The sequence below is a fragment of the Barbus barbus genome (assembly GCF_936440315.1).
Source record: "Barbus barbus genome assembly, chromosome: 16".
NCBI lineage: Eukaryota > Metazoa > Chordata > Actinopteri > Cypriniformes > Cyprinidae > Barbus > Barbus barbus.
Genome location: NC_136744.1, coordinates 23095844 through 23117895, shown reverse-complemented (window position 1 = coordinate 23117895; position 22052 = coordinate 23095844). Strand labels below are relative to the sequence as shown.

Genomic DNA, 22052 nt, shown 5'->3' with positions numbered 1-22052 from the left:
AAACAAAGCCCAAATTCCCTTAATCATCCATCACAATGAGAAAAACCAAACAATATATTTCTGATGTGCAGCAAAAGATAATTGAGCTTCACAAATTAGTGAAGTGGCTTTAATATATATATTGTAATTCCATGTATTCTCAGTGTTGATTCATTAGATTTAATACCGTAACAATTGCATTACATTGTTTTTAAAATCAGTATAAAGGCAGTACAACTATATTAACATAATTAATACTATTTATTTTTTTATTTTTTTATTTACAAAATTGTGGTACTTAGAATTGTGTGTATTCTTAATTGTCAAAATGTGAAAAACATATTTATTATGTTTTACTGTTGATTTTGGTGAGAAATATGGTCTGCACATCTTTTTGACAGGTTTAGTGAGATTCCCTGTCTGCGTGAGCTGCACTCATGCTGTCATATCTCTTGTGTATTTTCTGTCTCTCTCTGTAGGTGTCACTTCGTAAGCAGGAGATTGCTGATCGACTGAATGCCTGGATCATTTTCAATGAGAAGAATCGGGAGCTATGTGAATGGCTGACACAGATGGAAAACAAGGTGGCACACAGTGCTGAGCTGAGCATTGAGGAAATGGTGGAGAAACTCAAGAAGGTTCGATCACCCAGCATAAATCACCTCAGATAGACTGTACTGTCTGATCCAGCGTTTCACTGTATTTTGCTAAACCTAAATAGCAAATGAACGTTTTTTCCACATTTATTTGCTTTCATTTGCTTGCTATATGTCCTGTTTTGCCTAATGTTGTAAGCAAACTAACAACAAGAGTATGACTCTCAAAATATTAATCATTATTACTTTCCTCGCCCACTTACACTCAAATATTGACTCTCTTCAGGATTGTATGGAGGAGATCAACCTCTTTAGTGAGAATAAGACACATCTGAAACAGCTGGGAGAACAACTCATCACTGCTAGCAACAAGACCAAAGAAACAGAAATCAATGACAAGATCAAGGACATCAACGACCGCTGGCAGCATCTGTTTGATCACATCGAGGCCAGGTAAGACCTTAGTAACCTTGAGCATGGCCATGCTTAAATACACTAAATCAGATGCAGTACATAACACTCCTTTATTATAAATACTGCTAGAATGTGACCATAAAACTGTGATGCACAAGTAACTTGAGAACTTTGCTGGATTTTTAAAAACGTTTGGGTCATGGGATATGAACTGCTTCCAAAGTACTTCGTAAGGCATAGTGATGTTAATCTGGCATTGATCCAATTCAGCTCAGTCACACTTTATATAACAGACAGGAAGTGCACTTTGTCACATTCAGTGCAGCGTAAACATCAGCTCCACTGAGTCAGAAACTGCAAGAGAGAGAGACTGAAATGTAGACCTGCACGTGGCATCAGTCCAGATGGGCGATATCAGAGTGGATGAAGCGTATGGAGGGGGTTGGTTTGTCCAGCTCTTCGTTTGATTAGACATATGGTGGCTGTAGCATCATGATACATTGATGGCCAGCTTGTTGACTCCTTGTCTCCAAGTCTGCTTTTCTTTTCTGCATTTTCTCTTTGGTTCTGAATCTCTGGGATCATTATAAAGTACATTCAATGCATCTATATTTATTTTTTGTTAAGAAACATTAAAAGAAACATTATTTTTCTTAAAAAAAGCACATTTCAATAAAGAACCTTTTGTGCAGTGGAATTTTTCCATGGATTTTGAGAGTTCTTCTTGGAACCATGAATGTCAGTAAAGAACTTCAAAATTCAAAATACAGCTGGAACATTGTGACAGTAAGCAGATCAGCTGGTTAAATGTAATTTAATGTAATTGTGTTGCTTAAACAAGCCTCTTAAGAGAGGTTTGGTGGCTATAAGGGGAAGAAACCAGTGGCCTGTTGCTCTCTTTACCTGCAGCTTCCTCTTGCCTCATAGCAGCAGATAAATTCACGTGTAGAGCTTTAGATCTTCACATCTGCTGCTGAGCAAAAATCTCTGCACTGACAGTTATTCAAATTCTGTTGGTAGCCAGGTCTGAAAAACTGTCAGCGTTATTGTGTTAGTAGCATGTTTGCTTGTTTTAATCTGGTTTGCAAATAGGTGGTCAGAAAAATTATGCCTTGCTACAAACATTTCTATCATAGTTCCCAGCCGAGTAGATTCCTGAATGTCTAGAAGCGATTTGAATGTTAACTCTGGCTCTGTGCCACTAATGTCAAGGTTTTAGAGCTAACACTGGCTGTGCAGGTGCAGGTAGACACTAAAAGTAGCTTTGTGGCTCAGTAGGTAACCAGGCACGAGATCTGCCTGTTTGTCGGCTCTCACCTTGAGCTGGAGCTTTAGGCCTGTCAATATTCCTTCCCATCAACCACTGAGACGAGCACAAGTTTAACCAAAGCACATGCAGTCAACAGGGTTGTTATCCAAAAATAAACACCTTTGGGATGATACAAGCTCACCCTGTCAGAGATAATGATCCAACTGACTGTCCATTATATGTATATTTTGTTGAACTATTCCTTTAAATTCACTTTGTGTGCATCAATAGAGTGTTTTATTAATGGGTTGTGCCTGTGTCGATAATGCTGTTGAAGTCATTTGTTTTCTCTGTGTGTGAGGTCAAAGTTCACGAGCATGACTCCAGCATGCCTGGGCCTGTCTCAGCTGGTCGCTCTGTTTTCATTGTCACTATCAAGTGTTTAGAGATTATTTTTTAATCTGTAGTTAGACCATCTGAAGAGATATGTTAATATACATTATACGCTACCATTTGTAGTATTTACAAAGTTTGGGGTCACTAAGATTGATTATATTTTTAAATATCAAATAAATGCTGTTCTTTTGAACTTTCTGTTCATCCTGAAAAAAGCAGCATAATTTTTTTTCAACACTAATAATAATAAGAAATTTTAGAGCACCAAATCACCATATTAGATTGATTTCTGAAGGATCATGTGACACTAGAGAAAATATGGCTTTGCCATCATAAGAATAAATAAAATTTGTATTATATTAAAATATAATTTTAATTAGAAGAATTTATTTTAAATTGTAATAATAATTTACAATATGACTGTTTTTACTTTATCTTTAACTTATAAATGCAGTCTTGGTGAACAGAAGAGACTACTTTCAAAACCATAAAAAAAATATACTGCCCCTAAACTTTTGAACGGCACTTTATGTATATATTTGTGTGTCACTCACACAAACTTGCAAATGGGAGTGTGTGATTGAGACAAGTCTCTAAGCAGGATTACAGAAGTTGACTCTTGTCAGCTAAAATCACAGCAGAGTTCACCCTCACTCACAGCATCCGCACACGCGGCAGCTGCTGTCTGCTAGCACTGGCCTTTGTGTCCACTCACCGTCCCCTAAGTCTTCTGTCTACACTTATTGTGTCGCTCGGCCAATCAGCATCAAAACTCTGTCCTTCTGCTCTTCTGCCATTTGCTGAGTGATGGCAGCCATTGTATTATTGAACCCTTGGTGTCTTACAAAACTCTGCTCACTATTGCTGGACAATGGACCGACATGGGACAGATGTTATGTTGAAAACACCCCCGCTGAACACACTCATAAGCGATCTTGAAGATTCCTATTCAGGAAAGTTCATTAAAACTCTCTACTCCCTGTTTTAAGGACTCGTTTGTGGAATGTTGACCAAAGTGTTTGTATGAGGAAATTTGTTTAAGACACCTGTAGCTGGACGTGTTTCTATGGCCAGTCTTATTTTAGGGTGTGTGACAGCATTGCCTGTTTGTGTGTGTGCATTTGTTTGTGCCTCCTCACAAATAAGATTCCATATTTTAACAGTCTTTATCCACCATGACTATCATCCTGAATGGATATCAAATACTGACTAATCGTGAAGTGGGACAATTGAATTAAACCATTCAGAGAGCTAAAGTGTGCTCTGGATCTTCCCAACACCCGTGAAATACTCTCTTCTAAAGACTGAAAGATTTTGGCAAGCAGCTCTATGTGAGGCTCCTATGTGAGGCCCACCAATGTGGTTCCCTGTGGCCCAGATTTATGAAATCACCTGAATCAATTATTACAAATTATTATTAACTCTATTTTAATATGAGTGGTACCTGTCTGTGCAAAACATGTTGCATAGATGCAAGTAGTGTCCCAAATGATGCATTATATGCTACACACTTATACCCTGCATTGTCTATCTTGTGTATGAATTTTATGTTATTTTGTCATTCAGCATCAGATTCTGACAGCCTCTGTCTTTCTACTGTGTAAGGAAAGCTGTTGAGTGTGTGAAGTGTCCAACATTCCACACTTCATTTATTTATTTATTTTTAGTTAAGTGCATCATCTGAGTATTTGAAGTGCACTTTTACTTTGTGGAATTGTTACTGCTACTTTATGCAGTTGTTCTGAGTGGGTTTTAGCATGTTGCTAGGTGGTTGCTAGTGTAGCTAGGGTGTTCTGTGTTGAAGATGTTTCTATGTGTTGTTTCTATGTGTTCTTTTAAATTGCCTAGCTCATTAGTCATCCCTCACCTGTTGCTTAGAGAAATGGCACAGTGTTCTTCTGGGATTAATAATCTGTTCAGGATAGGTTTGGATTTAATTATCTTTAGCCCATGGAACATAATCTCAGACCACAGAGGACTACAACACATGTAGAAGTCCCTGTTTGAACTCTTATGTACTCACAATTAAGACAGACATACACATATTCTTTTGATGTATTTTTACATTGCTTTCTTAGCTGTGGTTAGGCAAGAATCTCATATGTTAAAGAAAATGACTTTCAAAAGTACATGATGCTGTCTAACTTGCTACTACCTGTTTGCTACACGCTATTTTGCACATTCAGGCTCGCCCTGTACACCCATAATGCCACATACAACAAACAAACTAAACTAAAATTAAACTACTCAAATTGAGATGTAAGGGATAAGAGATTAGATTAATTATTTTTGTTTAACTTTGGAAGTTTTGATACATAAATATGATTTGGTTGCCTTTGTGTGTTACCTACAATCAGTGTTAGGGGAAGTTATACATTACAATATTGCAAAAAAAAAAGTCAATAAAATTGTGTTACTCCTAGTAAGGAATGCTTTATGTTACTTTTACGTTACTTTTGTCACCTGGGAGGGCTTAATTGTTTATTTTTATAACAAAAACCCCAAAAGTTATATTTTTGGCAACTGTAAAGGCCCTTTCAGACCAAAAGTGAAATTAATAAGCCTCATGCTAAAGGAAGTGCCTCTGCCTTTGTTTTTCACTCCCAATTTATCTCAACATGGGTACAGGAGAGGTGTCAGTGAATAGATGGGGAAACAAAAAAGTAACTCCGATATTTTCTTGTAAATTTAATGCGTTACTTTACTAGTACGTAACTCGCATTACTTGTTATGCGTTACCCCCAACTCTGTTTGCAGTCAAGCTTGCTACATTAACGACTCAAGACAATTTTGCTTTACATTTAATATTCAGATTTGATTTCTGTATCAGATTGTCATAATAAAATGCATAACACTCTCCACAAGATTCCTGTAACACATCTCTAAAATATACTTGCTCATGCCAAAATTGTTGTCTGTGATATGACAGTCTATAAATGTTCCTAAATATTTAAAACTACTGGCTATAGCCTATTTGTAATGCAGTTGAAGAAAGTGATGGGAACATGGAGTATCCTCCTCACCATCTTCCATCTCTTGGCCATTCAGTGAGAGGGAGAGAGTAAGGGGTTGAATATGAGAGAGGGACAGGAGGGTGGGGGTAATGTATACAGCAGTCCACAGTCTGTGAGAGGAGCTTGTGTGAGATCAGCCACAGCCATTAAGACAGACATGCTAACGCTAACACGAGAGAGCCATGGAGCCTCACCAGTCTGCGAGTAAGTGTTTGCTAATTGCACACACACAGGGCTTTCATGTAAGCATGCATGTTTTGTGAGAGGGGGATGGGCAGTGCTTTTGTCAGTGTGTGTTCTGCAGGACTGATCAGATTCCGCTTTGCATGGAAACACACTTGTTTCTAGGGAGGACGTGCTGGTGATGTGCAGATGGTGCATGTTTTCAATTCTAAATAGAGATGCTCCAAAATCAGGCTGCAAAGAAAATGCAAGATGCATGCATCTGGAATCATGCATCATGCATATAGAATCAGGAATAGCTAACACTATTTATATAGTATATGTTTTTAAATCTTGTCATCTTTTGAGGCTTTTGTGTTTATATTGATGTGATACAGCAAGGACATCTTGTCTCATTGCCTTTTTTCATTGCACCAAATATTTTGAGTGACTGCATGCATTTGTTATTTTATTAAAGTGTTTTCCCTTCATTTTGCATGTGATAAATGCAAATAGTGCTTATGTTATGTTCTGATATGAACACCAAACGCTTCAATGCATTGCTGTCACGTGCAGTCGAGTTGTTGTGTGATGTCACTTCTTCCACATCAGCACTCTGGTTTGTTTTGGTTGGACCTCCATTGGAAATGTCACATGACTATGAAGGAATGCCCCCCATCCTCTTAGTCACATGACGTCACTCTTAGAGTGGTGTGAATGCCGTCTGCACGCTCAGATAGTCCTAACAGCGAGTGTTCTGGTCTGGGTTGAATAGATTGCGACAGACGGACCGGATGCACACTCAAACCTAATAAAAAGCCTTTTGTCCTGCATTGTGTCTTTGTAAACCTCAGCTGGCAGGCTAGTTATAGGAACGACACTAGGTCAAGGAATGTTTGCTGTTTATGTGAACTGTTCCTCAGGCACCACACAGAACAAAACTCATTGCAAGAATCCATTTCTATATCCATATTGTCTAGGTTTCTAAAGTAAAAATCCCATTCATTGTCTCCAGAGGAATTACTCCAGAGCGATAGCTTAACTTCTAAAGACAGACAAACTGTGTATCATATTAACTTTTTTTTTTTTTTTTACAATGATCATTTTTAAACTACAAAAATTGCACTTTTTAAAACTTCTGTGGGGAAAATGAATGTGAAAAAGGACACTAAAAATGTGGACAGACACTGTTGCACTCTATAGTAGAAACGATGACTGTGACTGACTACTGTTTTACAGGAAAGCAAATGTCCAACCAATCAAAACTCTTAACTACTGTTAAGTGATACACACAATGTAATACACAAAAGACTCGAGTTCAAGTCCCAGCTTAATAGTCTTTTCCCAATTCTGTTCCTGTCTCCCCTCTTACTGCTTCCTGTCTCCTCTTACACTGTTCTATTGAATACCAGCAAAAAAAAAAAAAAAAAAAATGTATTGAAAGACTGACTGATTGTATTTCAGGGTGAGGAAGCTGAAGGAGACGCTGGTGACAGTGCAGCAGCTGGATAAGAACATGAGTAATCTCCGTATCTGGCTTTCCCGCGTTGAGGGTGAACTGGCCAAACCGATCATCTACAGCGTCTGCAACAGTGATGAGATACAGCGCAAACTAGTAGAGCATCAGGTAATCAGTGCATATATAGAACAGAACCACAATGACTAATATATATGTTTAAAATGCACAATGCGTTATGAGGTACATTTCTTTAAGCACCCGTGCTTTAGGGTGAGTAAAAGGTAAAGAGGGACACTAAAGCTTATTCATCTTTACCATTAATGCCTCATTTCCACCGAGCGGTACGGGTCAGTACGGTACGGTTCGGGACCAAACACCCTGATCCAGCTTCCGTTTCCACTGCCAACAGTACCCTTTACTTTATAGGCGTGGTGTAGTGATCGACAATAAGCACAACTCTGCCTCTTTTATGTCAGTTTTAATTAACAATAATAACCATTATAAAAGTATAAGTACAAAGTATACGAGACTTATATAAGAGGAAATAAAGACAAAAGCAAACAATTCAGTCAGACGTATGCTACAAAGTCAGCGCTGTAAGTTACTACGGTGAAGTTCAAAATAAATATAAAGTTAAACTTTGTACTCAGTAAAAATGATATGACCAGGAATAAATAATAGATTCCTGAGACCACAAATGCCTGTTAAATATACACAAAACAAATATTTCATGTTTAATCACTACAGAGACATCAGAGCCAGCGGCAAATGTTGGAAGGCCGAGCGTAAGGCTGCTCGAGGCGGATACATGAGCATTGAGCGCCCGCTGATCGCCTCAAGCTCCAAAATCAGCATAGCAAATTTTCAAATAGGCACTATATATTTATAAATAAACTGCAGATTTGAGTTTTAAACTACTATATTCTCGCATGAAAAACTCTTAAAAGTGCATTTCATGACACAATAATAGCAATATGTTTTGGCAATTACGTTTCACAAGTCCACAAGAACAGACAAGAACGCATATTGAGAAAAGGCTATTGTCTGTGTGAAAATATAAAATTATAAAATACACTTATATTTTTTTGTGTTTGCGCACTCTGATGTAATAAGCCGAACATAGCAGAGCGGAACGAGTGAAGGAGAAGCTTTATCCCCTTGTATCAGGCAAAAGTGACGATTTAGTAAACCAATCAACTTCTTCAGTGAGTTTAGCTCCACCCTTTTGGTACCCTTTGCTGTGCTAGGTACCCCAACGAAAGGGTACCAAAAAAGTGGTACGGTACGGTTCGCTATTTTGGTACCATTCACAAATTCTGACAATGGAAACGGACATAATTGCGTACCGTACCATACTGTACCGAACCGTACCACTCAGTGGAAACAAGCCATAAGTGTATATTCCTCCATTATTGAAAATTTACATGAAGTTTCACCTAATATGAGATGACATTGATGTATCCTTTTGCATTACTTTTATGTCTTTGCAATGCCATCTTTCTTAGACGACTGATAGTTTGAGTTTTTTGGTATAAACCTACATTAGTCTTAAGGCCTATTCACACCAAGAATGCTCAAGCTCTTTAAAGCAGGGTGGATTGAAATTGAAATTGAAATTGCTTCCAATGATATTGCTTCTCTGTGTCGTTATGATTATAGTTCTGATGTGGACTTTCTTCTTCTCATAGAATAAGAACAATTATTAAAACTTTATAGTTATCATTATAGTTCCTGTCCTTGCGTGTGAGCAGGCCTTTAGAGTGTGATGTTGTTCTCCACTAGGACTTGCAGAGAGACATCGAAAAGCACACAGATGGTGTAACGTCTGTTTTGACCTTGTGTGACGTTTTACTGCATGATGCGGACGCTTGTGGTAGTGATGGAGAGAACGATTCCATTCAGCAGACCACGCTCAGCCTGGACCGCCGCTGGAGGAACATATGTGCCATGTCTATGGAGAGGAGAATGAGGTCAATACAAACACCCAAATCAGCATGTTTGGTTACATAATGTCACTTTTTTTTTTTTTTCTGACCACTGTGCTCTATACTGTCCCCTGCAGGATTGAGGAGACATGGCGTCTGTGGTGCAAGTTCCTGGATGACTATTCACGCTTTGAAGAGTGGCTGAACACGGCAGAACGTACAGCGGCCAACCCTGCCACTAAAGATGTACTCTACACCTGTGCTAAAGAGGAACTCAAAAAGTTTGAGGTAATAGCACCAGAACTCTCATACAGATTCAAATTAATACTGAAATACACTCTTAAGAGGGTTTTCGCTGTGACACCAAAGAAGAACGATTTTTGGTTCCCCAAAGAACATTTCAGTTCTTTAATGAACTGTTTTTCTTAGTGTAAAGAACATTTTAATAATCTAAAGAACCTTTTTCAAGTATAAAGAACCTTTTGTGCAATGGAAAAGTTCCATGGCTGTTGAAGGTTCTTCATTGAACTATAAATGGCAATAAATAACCTGTTTTTAAGAGTGTAGTGGCACTCTCAAATTTGTGATTGTCTAGACGTAATCTATTGGACACTTAACACTGTTTTTAAATTTACGCACATGCAGGCGTTCCAGCGCCAGATCCATGAGCGCCTGACACAGCTGGAGCTGGTGAACAAACAATACCGACGTCTGGCACGAGAGAACCGGACAGACGGTGCCAGAAGGCTGAAGTTGATGGTGCATGAGGGAAACCAGCGCTGGGATACGTTACAGAAGAGAGTGGCCGCTGTGCTCCGCAGGTTAAAGGTCAGACTTGAGTCATAGATATTTTTTTTTTCTTAAAGTCATACATACGGTATATATATATATATCTGTCTGTGTGTGTGTGTTTATTTATTTTTATTCTTTTAGTCAGTCAGGAGACAATAAATTGATCAAAAGTGACAATACAACATTTGTAATGTTACAAAAGATTTATATGTCAAATAAATGCTGTTTTTTAACTTTCTATTAGGGATGCACGATATTATCGGACTGATATTGAAATCGGCCGATAATGACTTTAAATGTAAATATCGGCATCGGCCTGACATGCAAAATTATGCCGATATGTCTTGCCGATAAGGGGAAGGGGTTAACTCGCATGTGCTCAGGGTGTGCTAGCGATTAGATCACGTCAGCAATGTGGCTCATTCTTGAAGCAAAGTTTTGTCTGAATGATGAATAGATTGACTGTTTTGGATCGCTGCATTTAATGTGTGAAGGCATGTACAGAATGACGCGTTCGGTGTGGGATAGAGTAAACCGTTATAGCACAAGCAGGGGCAGCAGTGACAGCCTCCCCCAGGTCCTAATGCCCGTTCGGTAAGTAGTTTTAATAGTAGGGGCGCTGTTGGCCTACTTCTAATTAAATTAAAAGTAAAATAGCCTACACAAATAACATTTAGACTGTGTTTCTGATTAAATAAAGCAGTAATTGATGTAATAAAATAAGTATGTTTTGATTTAATGGTCAGAAGCTATAGCTTACATGAAAAAAAAAAAAATCACAAACATGACACTTGTAAATTAAATAATTTTATATATACTGATTTATTCATTAATGTGTAACGTTTTATTTTTTAAACAAATCATGAGCTCTAAAAGATTTTCAGAATTTTTACAACTCTTTTGTTTTAGACCATCTACAAATGTTAAATCTTAAAATAAAATATTAGGGTTAACACTGCATCTTTCTGGGGGAAAAAATGCAGCGATTGATATAGTTGATTTATATTTATTTTCAAAGCTTCAATGTACTGTTAAAAAACCTTTATTTTTTTTATTTAATTCTAATAAATAAGTTCTTTTTAAAAACTAACCAAAATTAATAATATTTTGCTTATAATTTCTGCACAGGAGAGACTTGGTGTTGTTTCCAAACAAAAGGAAATATATCGGTATCGGCATCGATATCGACCAAAATGAGTTGAAAAATATCGGCATATCGAATATCGGCAGAATTCCAATATCGTGCATCCCTACTTTCTATTAATTAAATAATCCTGAAAATATGTGTGAAAGTTTAAATTAAAATATCAAGCAGCACAACTGTTTATATCAATAAGAAATGTTTCTTGAGCACCAAATCAGCATATTACAATGATTTCTGAAGGATCATGTGACACTGAAGACTGACAGTTTAGCTTTGTCATCACAGAAATAAAATTAAAAATATTAAAATAGAAAATAGTTTAATTTTAAATAATTAAACTATTTTCTATTTTAATATTATTTAATTATTTAAAATAGTTATTTTAAATTGTAATCATATTTCACAACATTACTGTTTTTGTTTTTAATCAAATATATTCAGCCTTTGTGAGCATAAGAGACTTATTTTAAAACATAAAAAATATTACAGTGAACAGTACTTTTTATTATACATTAAATTCTCAAATACTGACTGGTTTGGAAATGGCACCTAATAAACTTTAAAACCTGTGAAAATGTTCAAATTAATTGCATCTATGACCATCAGTTTTTTGTTTCCATGATAACAAAGTGTACCTTTTTTGGGGCAAACCTCAATTTCCTAAAATGTTTCTGAACTCTAAATGCTTCTCCTTTGTGCAGCACTTCACATTTCAACGTGAAGATTTTGAAGTAACGCGGGAGGGGATTCTGGTCTGGCTGACTGAAATGGACCTACAGCTCACCAATGTGGAGCATTTTTCAGAGAGCGATATTCATGAAAAGATGCGTCAACTAAACGTCAGTACACTCTGATTTTATGTATAAAAGTCTAGTTACACAATCAGATTGAAAAATAATTTGTGAATTTACTTCCTGCAGGCATTTCAGCAGGAGATCACTCTAAACACAAATAAGATCGATGATCTGATTGTTTTTGGAGAGAACCTGATCCAGAAGAGTGCTCCGTTGGACGCCGTACTCATTGAAGATGAACTAGAGGAGCTGCACTCATACTGCCAGGAAGTGTTTGGCAGAGTCGCCCGATTCCACCACCGTCTTATCACCAGACGCCCGGTCAGTTTGAAAAGACTCCTCTCACAAACTCTGAACAATACTCTCATGACTGAGTACTGACTTTAACTCTTCCCACTTTTACCTTCTCATAGGTGCGTGAGGAGGACCGAGTGTTGTCAGACAGAGACACAGATCCGGAGGACTCGGTTGATTTCAGTGGGGTCTGGGAGAGAGAAAGGGAGGAGGAAGAGGAGGCTGCAATGAGTTCTGATGTTTCTCTGACAGTACGCCAGGCCGTGTCCCAGCTGATACCACCTGCTCTGGAGCGCTCAGGTCGTGAGACCCCCGTCAGTGTGGATTCAATCCCACTGGAGTGGGACCACACCGTAGATGTGGGTGGATCTTCATCTCCAGAGGATGATGAGGAGTTGACGTTCTACAGCGCCCTATCAGGTAACTCTTTACAGACTGGTCTCTGCAGCTCTATTAAAGTGTATCTAGATCTGTCTGTTATAGGCCGCTCTGTTAGTGTTTCTAGATCTGCTTTTGCTGTATGTTGCACTATTAAGGTCTGTCTAGAATTCTTTGTCTCTTACATGACACTCTGTTGGAGTATATCTAACACTGTCTGTAATCTGCCGCTCTGTTGATCTCTTTATCTGTTATCTGCTGCACTTTTAGGTAAATGTATAGAGCTCTTTTTGCCAATTGTTTAAAGAGATTCTAGATGTCTGTCTGTTATTGGATTCTCTATTTGAGTGTTTTAGATGTCCTTGTCCAGTACTGTATTAGTGTATATAGATGCACTAATAATCTGTAATACTGTATCTAGATCTCTTTATCTATTATATGAGTCATTCTACAATTTAGGGTACATTTCATGTCCACTGATGATCATTATATTTTTCTAACAGTTTCTTGACAAAAATAATATTTTATTACCTGAAATTACCTTGATGTCCCTTAAAGGGGACCTATTATGCTCCTTTTTACAAGATGTAAAATAAGTCTCTGATATCCCCAGAGTGTGTATGTGACGTTTTAGCTCAAAATACCCCACAGATAATCTTTTTATAGCTTGTTAAAATTGCCACTTTTAGGGTATGAGCCAAAACGCTCTGTATTTGAGTATGTTGCTTTAATGCAAATGAGCTGTTGCTCTCGGAGAAAAGGGGGCGGAGCTTCAAGAGCTCAAGCTCCCTCATTAGCAGTGCTAACCTTTGCAAATAACATTCCACGATTAGTACAAGCCTGTTATCTTTACAGAAAACATACTCGGTTTCAAAGTCAGTCATCTGATTATACTGTGCATAATAAATTCGTGTTTATGAATTACACAGACGGGGAGCATGGCGGGATAAAAATAACAACATAGCTGATCTCATGGTACATGGCATGCTATCACAAACTTTATAAGACCCACTCCTGATTATAAGCTCAAATAAACTCAAGCGATTGACTCACATTGCTTTCATATGCAACTTTTAACTACCACATTCCTATTCACGATCATTCATGAAGACAGCACCAGTGAAAACAGGCAGAGACAATGGTAGCTTTAGCATCATTAGCCTTACAGAGTGCCAAGAAGCTCTTTCGGAAGGGCAATTTGGAAAACAAACGTGTGGTACTTACTTTGTCTGGAGCTGACTTTCCCGCATGAAGTGTTGGTATTGATCCCTACACGTCTTGGGGACTTTACCGTTTTTTTCTGGGACATTTCCTTAGACAATGAAACTTTACCACAGTGTCCTCAGCGGCTCAGATGAGGGAGTCTATGGAGACTCCTGTGTTCATTAGTGCATCCCAAACACAACACTTGAAATGCCTCTTTGGCGCTGACATTGTATATCTCCAGCAGCTACAGCAAGTAATCAGTAATGGTGGAGGCGGACCACAGCTTCTCACTCAGGGCTGTGTCTATGCTTATAGGGCAGCCTCACAAATGGGTGGGACTTTTCCCCCTCGGTGACGTGAACAGAGGGAGAATCTGAAACAGCTCATTTGGAGAGACTGTTTATGATTTTGTTAGATGATAAACACCTTATAAAAGTGATTTTTGCATAATAGGTTCCCTTTAAATTACCGTTTTTGCAGTGTCAGTTTTTTGTGTCATTGGGTCTTGAGTTCAAAGTAATTAATAAAAAAAATGTTGAGGTCAATATTATCATATTAATGTATTTCAAAAAATATTTATTTCCACAACCTTCTGTCAACTATGTTATTAACTGTATAACCACCTGCGACTAAGAAATGGCTGATATAGTTTTAAAAAAAGACCATGCACCCAGCAAAAAACAAAATGGTGTAGAAACAATTTTTACTAAGTTTGTTAGTAAATTGACAAACGATTACAAAGAAATGGACAGTAACACGCTGAATTACGGTAAATGTGCAATTTTTAAGTATAGAAAAACTGAAATAGTATTTTCATGAAGAACTCCAATAATTTTATTTGTAACTTTGAAAACTCTTTTTTCATTGTTATTTTAAAATGGTTTTTAATGATTAAGCTTGGCAAGTAGAATGTTACACTGATGAAATCAATAGTCTTTTTGTTGAGAAAGCATATTGTTTTTGCACTTTCAGTTGCTGTAAAATGTACCCCAATTATTGAATGATCTATATGATGAATTAGGTTGGTGTACCTAGGGCTGTTATTCAATGCTCTAGTATTGTATCTGCTTCTTGTTGTCTGCCTCCCTGTTATACTGTATCTAGACCTCTGTCTGTTATATAACTCTCTATTAGTCTAGATTATTCTGTCTGTTATCTGTGTCTAGATCACTGTCTGTCTGCCGCTCTTCTGTTGCAGATGTAGAAGTCACTGAGAGCTCTCAGTCATTTATTAAAGCTACATCTAAAGCTCTGAAGGCTGTGTCTGGTAGGCATCAGCCTGCTGCATGCTGTCAGTACGGTCACGGCACATTACATGCGTGCTTTAGCATATGTTTTCTTCATTCATCTCTAAATATAATAGACATTTTATGCCTTGTGCTCACTGCCTGACTGCTTAAAAACTTCCCCTCTTAAGCAGCTCCCCATGTTCTTGAAATCCCATGATGCTTGTTTTTATGTTTGCCAAGAATCTTCTCCTGCATGTATTGCAGTACATATTCAAACAGATGTTTTTCATAATGCACGTCAGTTTTGCAACCAATTGCATTCTTATTCTTTTTTGTTTTGTTTTCTGTAGCATGTTGTGCAACTGAGTGATGACTTCCTGCATGCTTGTTTTACGTGATATTCGGAGTTAAAATATCTCTTTCTGTCTTTCGCTTAGGAGGAAGGTCAATGGTGGAGCCGTGGCACTCTCCTGATGCGCCAGACAGGAAGCGAGTGAGCAGAGAGATCATACGCAGTCTCAGATCTTCACCCACTGACACCAGCGCTCAGTACCACCCACAGGCCTATGTGAGTCCTCACTCACTAAACACACATTAACATTGGCGCACACATGTAAACACACTTTATGTTGTATTTCCTCTCTCTCCAGGATAAACTCATGTCTGAGTGCGCTGGCAGTATAGACAGTATAAAGCGAGTGAAACTGATTCTGAGCGAGGAAGAGCAACTGGACGATCATGGTTTGACGGTGCTTTCTGCAGCTGATAAGACAGGTGTTGCTATTTGTAATACTTTTACAGAAATGTTCATACATGGGGTGAGTTTCAATGATATCTGACCTTTGCCCTCCAATCTGTGGCCTCAGGTGTGATCGAGCGATGGGAGCTCCTGCAGGTGCAGTCGTGTAGCGTGCCACAGGATCTTCAGCAGTGGCACAAACTCAACTCTGACCTCACTGATGTCATGGCATGGCTGGACGCTGTGATGCCTGAGCTAGAGAAGCTTCAAACTCTAGAGCCAAAAATCACCATCAGAGACATGGAGAGCAATATCCACAAACTAAAAGTACTTACTTACAGAGACATTTAGAGAGTAATAGAATCAGACACAAAGAAAGTTAATAAAACAGTGCACTTGAGAGAGTGCATTTTTATCCATAATTTATATTTATTTATTTTAAATATACACTGTTGTTCAAATGTTTGGGATCAGTACTATTCTTAATGTTTTTAAACGAAGTTTCTTCTGCTCATCCAGGCTGCATTTATTTGATCAAAAATACATTTAAAAAAACAGCAATCTTGTGAAACATTATTGCAATTTTAAATTTCTCTGTTTTCTATGTGAATGTATTGTAAAATATGATTTATTCCTGTAATGCAAACCTGATCACAGGAATAAAAAAAGTATCACAGGTTCCGAAACATATTAAGCAACACAACTGTTTCCAACATTGATAATAAATCAGCATATTAGATTAGAATGATTTCTGAAGGATCATGTGACACTGAAGACTGGAGTAATGATTATGAAAATTCAGCTTTGCATCACAGGAATAAATCATTTTTTAAAGTATATTAAAATAGAAGACAGTTCATTTAAATTGCAATAATTTCACAATATTAGTTTTTTTCTGTATTTTTGATCATATAAATGCAGCCTTAGTGAGCTGAATAGTTTTTATTGTAATAATTTTTCACAATATTATTGTTTTACTGTATTTTTAGTCAAATAAATGCAGCTTTGGTGAGCAAACATTAGTGTGTATTATTTAGGCATATACCGTATAGGTTAATTTTGTCATTTTGTTCTTTCATAAGGACATGCAGAGGACTTTTAACGGCTACAAATCAGTGATGATTGGTGTTAATCTCAGTGGGCAGGGCTTCCAGCACGGAGACAGCGCCGAATTACGCGAACTGCGTGAGAATCTGCAGTCAGCCAATCAGAAATGGGCACAGGCCTGTGCGGCCCTGGACAGCTGGGAACACCGACTGCATCAAGCACTCATGGAGTGTCAGGTGAGGAAAAACAAGCTTGAAAAGTGACATTGATCCCAGAGTTCAGACAATACAGAAAAGTACCATGAGTGGTTTTTGTTTTGCAACTGCAACACAAGATGTGTTTAGTAAGCTCATGTCTCTGCACCTTCACACGTTTCCACTTGTTACTTTTCGTGTTCGTGAAATTTTATCTCAGATACAAAACCATCAAACCACAAAGTTGTTTTTTAGTTGTTTGTTGAAAAAGGTTTCAGAAATGCTGGGTGCACGTTGTTCTTAAAGCTAAGCAAATGTAATTATCATAAAAAAATTTATAAAAAGCCAGGGGGCAATTTATGTGCTGTTTTGTCCTGTGAAGCCTAAACCAAACAAACAAGCACCATGTAACAAAGACCTGTGAGAAACACAGACTCATCTGTTTTTTCCATTTTCCTTTTCACAGGAGTTTCACGAGACTCTTCACTCTCTGCTGCTGTGGTTAGCTAAAGCAGAAAGCCAGCGCTACATGGTCAACATCCATGACCAAAACACAGACCTCAACATCCTGCAAGAGCATCAAGACACGCTCAAGGTAGAATAGTGTGCTGTTAGTGTGAAATATCTAATAATGCCCCCACAAAAATTGGATGAAAAAAAAAGATTAATTGTGGGACAAAATTTCTTCATATCTTAATGTATGGGTTGTTGTCTGTGCATAACAGGCTGTTCAGCAGGACTTACAGTCTCGTGAGAGAGAGGTGCACTGCCTACAGGAGATCTCCTCACAGATCCTGCTACAGGACCAGGGAGAAGACACTCTGGAGGCCAAAGAGAAGGTTCACGTCATCAGCAACAAGTTACGACTGCTGATCAGACAGATCGCACACGACCTGCACACACTGCAAAGCAGACTGGTACGTTTCTTTCAGTCTCACACACACAAACCCAAGCTTTCTCTGCAGGCCAGACGGGTTTCACTCTCACACACTGATGTTTTGATCCTTTATGTTCTATTGCAGGACTCAACTGGTCCAAATGTGGACAGGACAGCATCAACACAACAGCAGGTACAGAAACACTCACACTAATTAATATAGATTTTGTCTTCTAACGCTGCTCTTGGGGAGTTTGGTTTTGAAAGTAACAGTAAATGAGGGTTTTCTAAGAATCTCTAGTCTGTGTTTATCATTTTTCTGATATCTCTAGGAAGCCGCAGGAGTTCAGGCCGTTACACAGGGATCTCCCGCGAGTGTCAGGTACACACTGATAGTTTTACTATGCGTCTGTGTTCAGTCGTGTGATTTTGCGACCTTGTATGACCTTGCTGAAGTTGATGTCTTCTAGTACTCTCTTCACAATATCTAGTTCTTCTCACTTTCACACATCTGCTGCACTTTCACCTCTAGAAAGATTCAACATGTACTTTATGTTGACCTTCACAACCCACAAAGTTAAGAAATAACTCACATTGAAGTATGCATAGTTGATAAATAACAGGTTGATTTTTTAAAGCATTTTAGGTTAAAGGTTAAAATGTTTGGGCTCAGTAAGATAAAAAATATATATATATATATTAATACTTTTAATAACCAAGGATGCCTTAAATTGATAAAGTTATAGTAAAGAAATTATTAATGTTACAAAAGTTTTTTCAACTTTTGAACTTTATAAAATCTTAAAAACTTTATAAAATTTTAGAATGTAAGTTTTGTTTTTGAAAAAAAGTATTTTGTTTATCAAAGTTACATTTATCTGATATACAGTATAAAACAGTAAAAAATTCATAATGTTAAATATTTTTACAATTTAAAATATTGTTTTATACTGTTGTTATATATTTTAAAACATACTTTATTTCTGTGATGGCAAAGTTGAATTTTCAGCAGTGTCACATGATCCTTCAAAAATAATTTTATACAATTTGGTTGTCAAGAAACATTATTATTTTAATGTTAAAAAAACATTGTTGGCTTTGATCACTAAAAGGTAAAAATATATTTTTTTTAACATTGTAAGTATTTACTGTCACTTTTGATCTGAGCCCTGTTACAGAATATATGTTCATTTAAAAAAATATTACTAAACCCAAACCTTTTAGCAGTAGCGTAAAACTTTGGAACTGTCTAACTGTGTTTTCTGCAGGGCTGACGAGTCTGATTCGTCCCCAGTGAGGCCTTTTCTGTATCGTGTCCTACGAGCGGCTTTTCCCCTCCACATCCTCTTCCTGCTGTTGCTGGTTGTGACATGTCTGGTGCCTCTCTCAGAGGACGACTATAGCTGCACTCTCTCCAACAACTTTGCCCGATCCTTTTACCCAATGCTCCTCTACACCAACGGACCCCCACCCACATGAGAACAACTACACGTACCCTTCACTAACAGCTCAATCAGTAGAGGAAATGGAACGTAGTCCAAGTCTCCCGGTTTACGCTCCTGTAGAAGATCCTGTAGCTCTGATTAATCTGAGTGAAAGCCCTTGTGTTTGGGATTCAATAGCTTTTCCTGCAAAAATCAAATCTTGTTCCTGGATCCGAGGTCTGTTGCACATGGAGAGTGATTTTTTGTTTTCTGAAACTTCTCTTCATGAGCCTTTCCTCATGATGTATATTTGTATTTTTAGAGAACGGCAAGGACTCCTCATCAAAGGTGCACTCATTTTTTAATTGTATAGTATGTAGCAGCACATTCATTGAAATGAATACTCCTTCACACAAATGTATTTATTTTTGACGTATAAATGACATAATTGAACCCTATAGGCTCATAGGCTTTGAGTCGGCCTGTATTTTTTAATTAGAAGCCCTGTGTATATGTCTGAGTGATGGGACTTGCTTGAATATCAGTTATGTTCATACAGTCGTGTTTCTAGGAGTCAGTGTAAAATGACTTGCAATAATGAATATATTTTATTTGTAGTGCTCTTAGCTGCCATTCTTTTGGTCAAAGCCATGGAGGAGAGACACAGAGAGGCATCAGGGTGTGTGCAAATGTTGTTTAATTTATTCAGCCAAAAGTTTGGTGGCTGTGTTGTTTTCGTGTGTGTGTGTGAATATTGTAAAACTACTGAAATTATTTAATAATAATTGGTAAACGATCTCAGTGGAGATGTAAATTATATCTGATTATGTTTTATAGTTTATAGCTAGAATTTTTGAGGCAGGAAAATCTGGTACCCAGATGTGTTTGTGTCTGGTGTGTTTAGCTAAATGGTTAAGGTGTCTCATAGAAACACATTTCAAAAGTATCCACATGACTGTATGTGGCTTTTATTTTATTTTTAACCTAGAGAAAGTCTGGTGAAAGGCCATTAGTCACTCTTTCACTCATACTAACTGCCAAAGTGTCAGAGACTTTGTTTTATGATTCATCACATTTACACAAAGAGTGCTGTTCGTCCTGTTGTTTGATGTTTTTAATTGAATTGTTATCGTATGGATTACATTATGGGTCAACTAAAATAGATTGATCACAGAAAACATTCACTTTATGAATTTATTTTGCAGCAAACCTTGCACTGCCACTGTCAAACACTGGTTGAAGAGAATATAAAGATATTTGTGTTTTTTGAGTTTGAAGTCAATTTTCCTACAAATAAACATCATGTACAAATATGCAAGTGTTCACTTATTTAATTCGCACATTTATTATGCAGCTGAATAAAATGAATTTAGTTTTTCTACCTGTAGAAACTTACTGTTGTGTCAGTGTATCATCGGTATATTTTTTCCTGTTTAAAGCTGAAGTGTAATTATTTTTTTTCCAGTTTAACCAGATAAAAGTAGGTTAATTCCCCAAAAACTGTAAACAGTGAAGCTATTTAAATGCTGTTAATTTGAGCACCTCAGCCGGCTCAATAGTGACATTGGCTCAATGACATTAGTTTGGGACTGTGTTTGTCCAACCAATGACAAACGAGGGAGTGTGTGGGAAAGTGTTTGAAAATTACTTTCATGTTGCGTTCCAAACAAGATAACCACCTCTGAAGGGCACTGCGTAATGAAGGTACAACTGATGGATACTTTGCTTCCATGATTCTTTGTGCGACGACGGTGCCACATTAATTTTCTTAGCAAAATGACGCAGAAGTGGTTTGCAAGGAGCTATTTTTTTTGGTCTCCAAAGTCAGTGCTTCATCCCGTCGAAGCACTGACTGGAAGGTAAACCCTTCGAAGGGAGCACTGGGATGAGCCTACCAAAATGGAACGCAGCATTGCAATACTACTTGGTGATGTACACTGCAGCTTTAATGCAATTGCTGCTTCTCATGACACTTCAGGTGCAGAATATGAAGTGTTTACACAAGGATGCACCGTTATTAACACTCATAGCACCAGAAAACTCAGCTGCATCTGTAATTACACATTACAAAGTATTATATAATTTGATACACTTTTCATGTGTTAATTGTGCGTCTAAGTCAGGCTTTAAGAAAACATCTGAAAGAGGCATCAACACTCCCAGATGTTTTTAAAAGCCTCACATTTACTGTCAGCGACAAGTACTTAATAAACCACGAGAAGCAACACAGAACAGCAAATAACAGCACACTTCAATGTCTTACAAATATACAGACACAAGAGTACAAAATGCATAAACTATTAGAAGTGTGTGTTTCATTTACCTTGGCCAGTCTTCAGAAAAACAGTCATATTTGTCAAGTCAGAGGTTGGAATATTTAAATGTGCAGTGTGTAATTTTGACAATCTGTTCAGTGTTGCCGACTAATTTTCAGGGAAAGTTGCTAAAGGAAGGTCAATTTGTTGCTAAAAGACGTTGTGATGTCATTGCACGATGACGTCATTATGTAATCACGATGCAAAATTGTGTCACTACATCAATAAAACCTTTATATATGTTAATTTAGATTTGTTCGTAAAATAATATAAATGCTAATATTAAAATATAACTTAAATTTCAAAATTTAATTGTTCAACAATTCAATGAATTAATTAACATACACATTTTTGAACGACTACAATTTAAGTTTTATATTTTTATTAGCTAGTAAACTAGTAAAACTACACATTCTGAACAATTA

General features: G+C 37.5%; 1 protein-coding gene across 1 annotated transcript in view; it reads left to right on the top strand.

Annotated features, from left to right (window-relative positions):
- LOC306882569 (uncharacterized protein) overlaps window positions 1-20698 on the top strand; it is a gene marked incomplete at its 5' end in the record, with an annotated part of 103831 nt that extends 83133 nt beyond the window's left edge. Inside the window, 19 exons of the mRNA XM_079437292.1 lie at window positions 459-617; window positions 862-1028; window positions 7275-7437; window positions 9052-9239; window positions 9332-9482; window positions 9840-10022; window positions 11832-11969; window positions 12051-12245; window positions 12338-12638; window positions 15001-15069; window positions 15469-15599; window positions 15682-15805; window positions 15898-16097; window positions 16853-17053; window positions 17478-17606; window positions 17737-17928; window positions 18034-18081; window positions 18221-18270; window positions 19157-20698. Coding sequence (XP_079293418.1) covers window positions 459-617; window positions 862-1028; window positions 7275-7437; window positions 9052-9239; window positions 9332-9482; window positions 9840-10022; window positions 11832-11969; window positions 12051-12245; window positions 12338-12638; window positions 15001-15069; window positions 15469-15599; window positions 15682-15805; window positions 15898-16097; window positions 16853-17053; window positions 17478-17606; window positions 17737-17928; window positions 18034-18081; window positions 18221-18270; window positions 19157-19367 — 3000 coding nt within the window. The 3' untranslated portion in view covers window positions 19368-20698. The remainder of the gene's footprint in view (window positions 1-458; window positions 618-861; window positions 1029-7274; window positions 7438-9051; window positions 9240-9331; window positions 9483-9839; window positions 10023-11831; window positions 11970-12050; window positions 12246-12337; window positions 12639-15000; window positions 15070-15468; window positions 15600-15681; window positions 15806-15897; window positions 16098-16852; window positions 17054-17477; window positions 17607-17736; window positions 17929-18033; window positions 18082-18220; window positions 18271-19156) is intronic.
- Between the last annotated feature and the right edge of the window lie 1354 nt (window positions 20699-22052).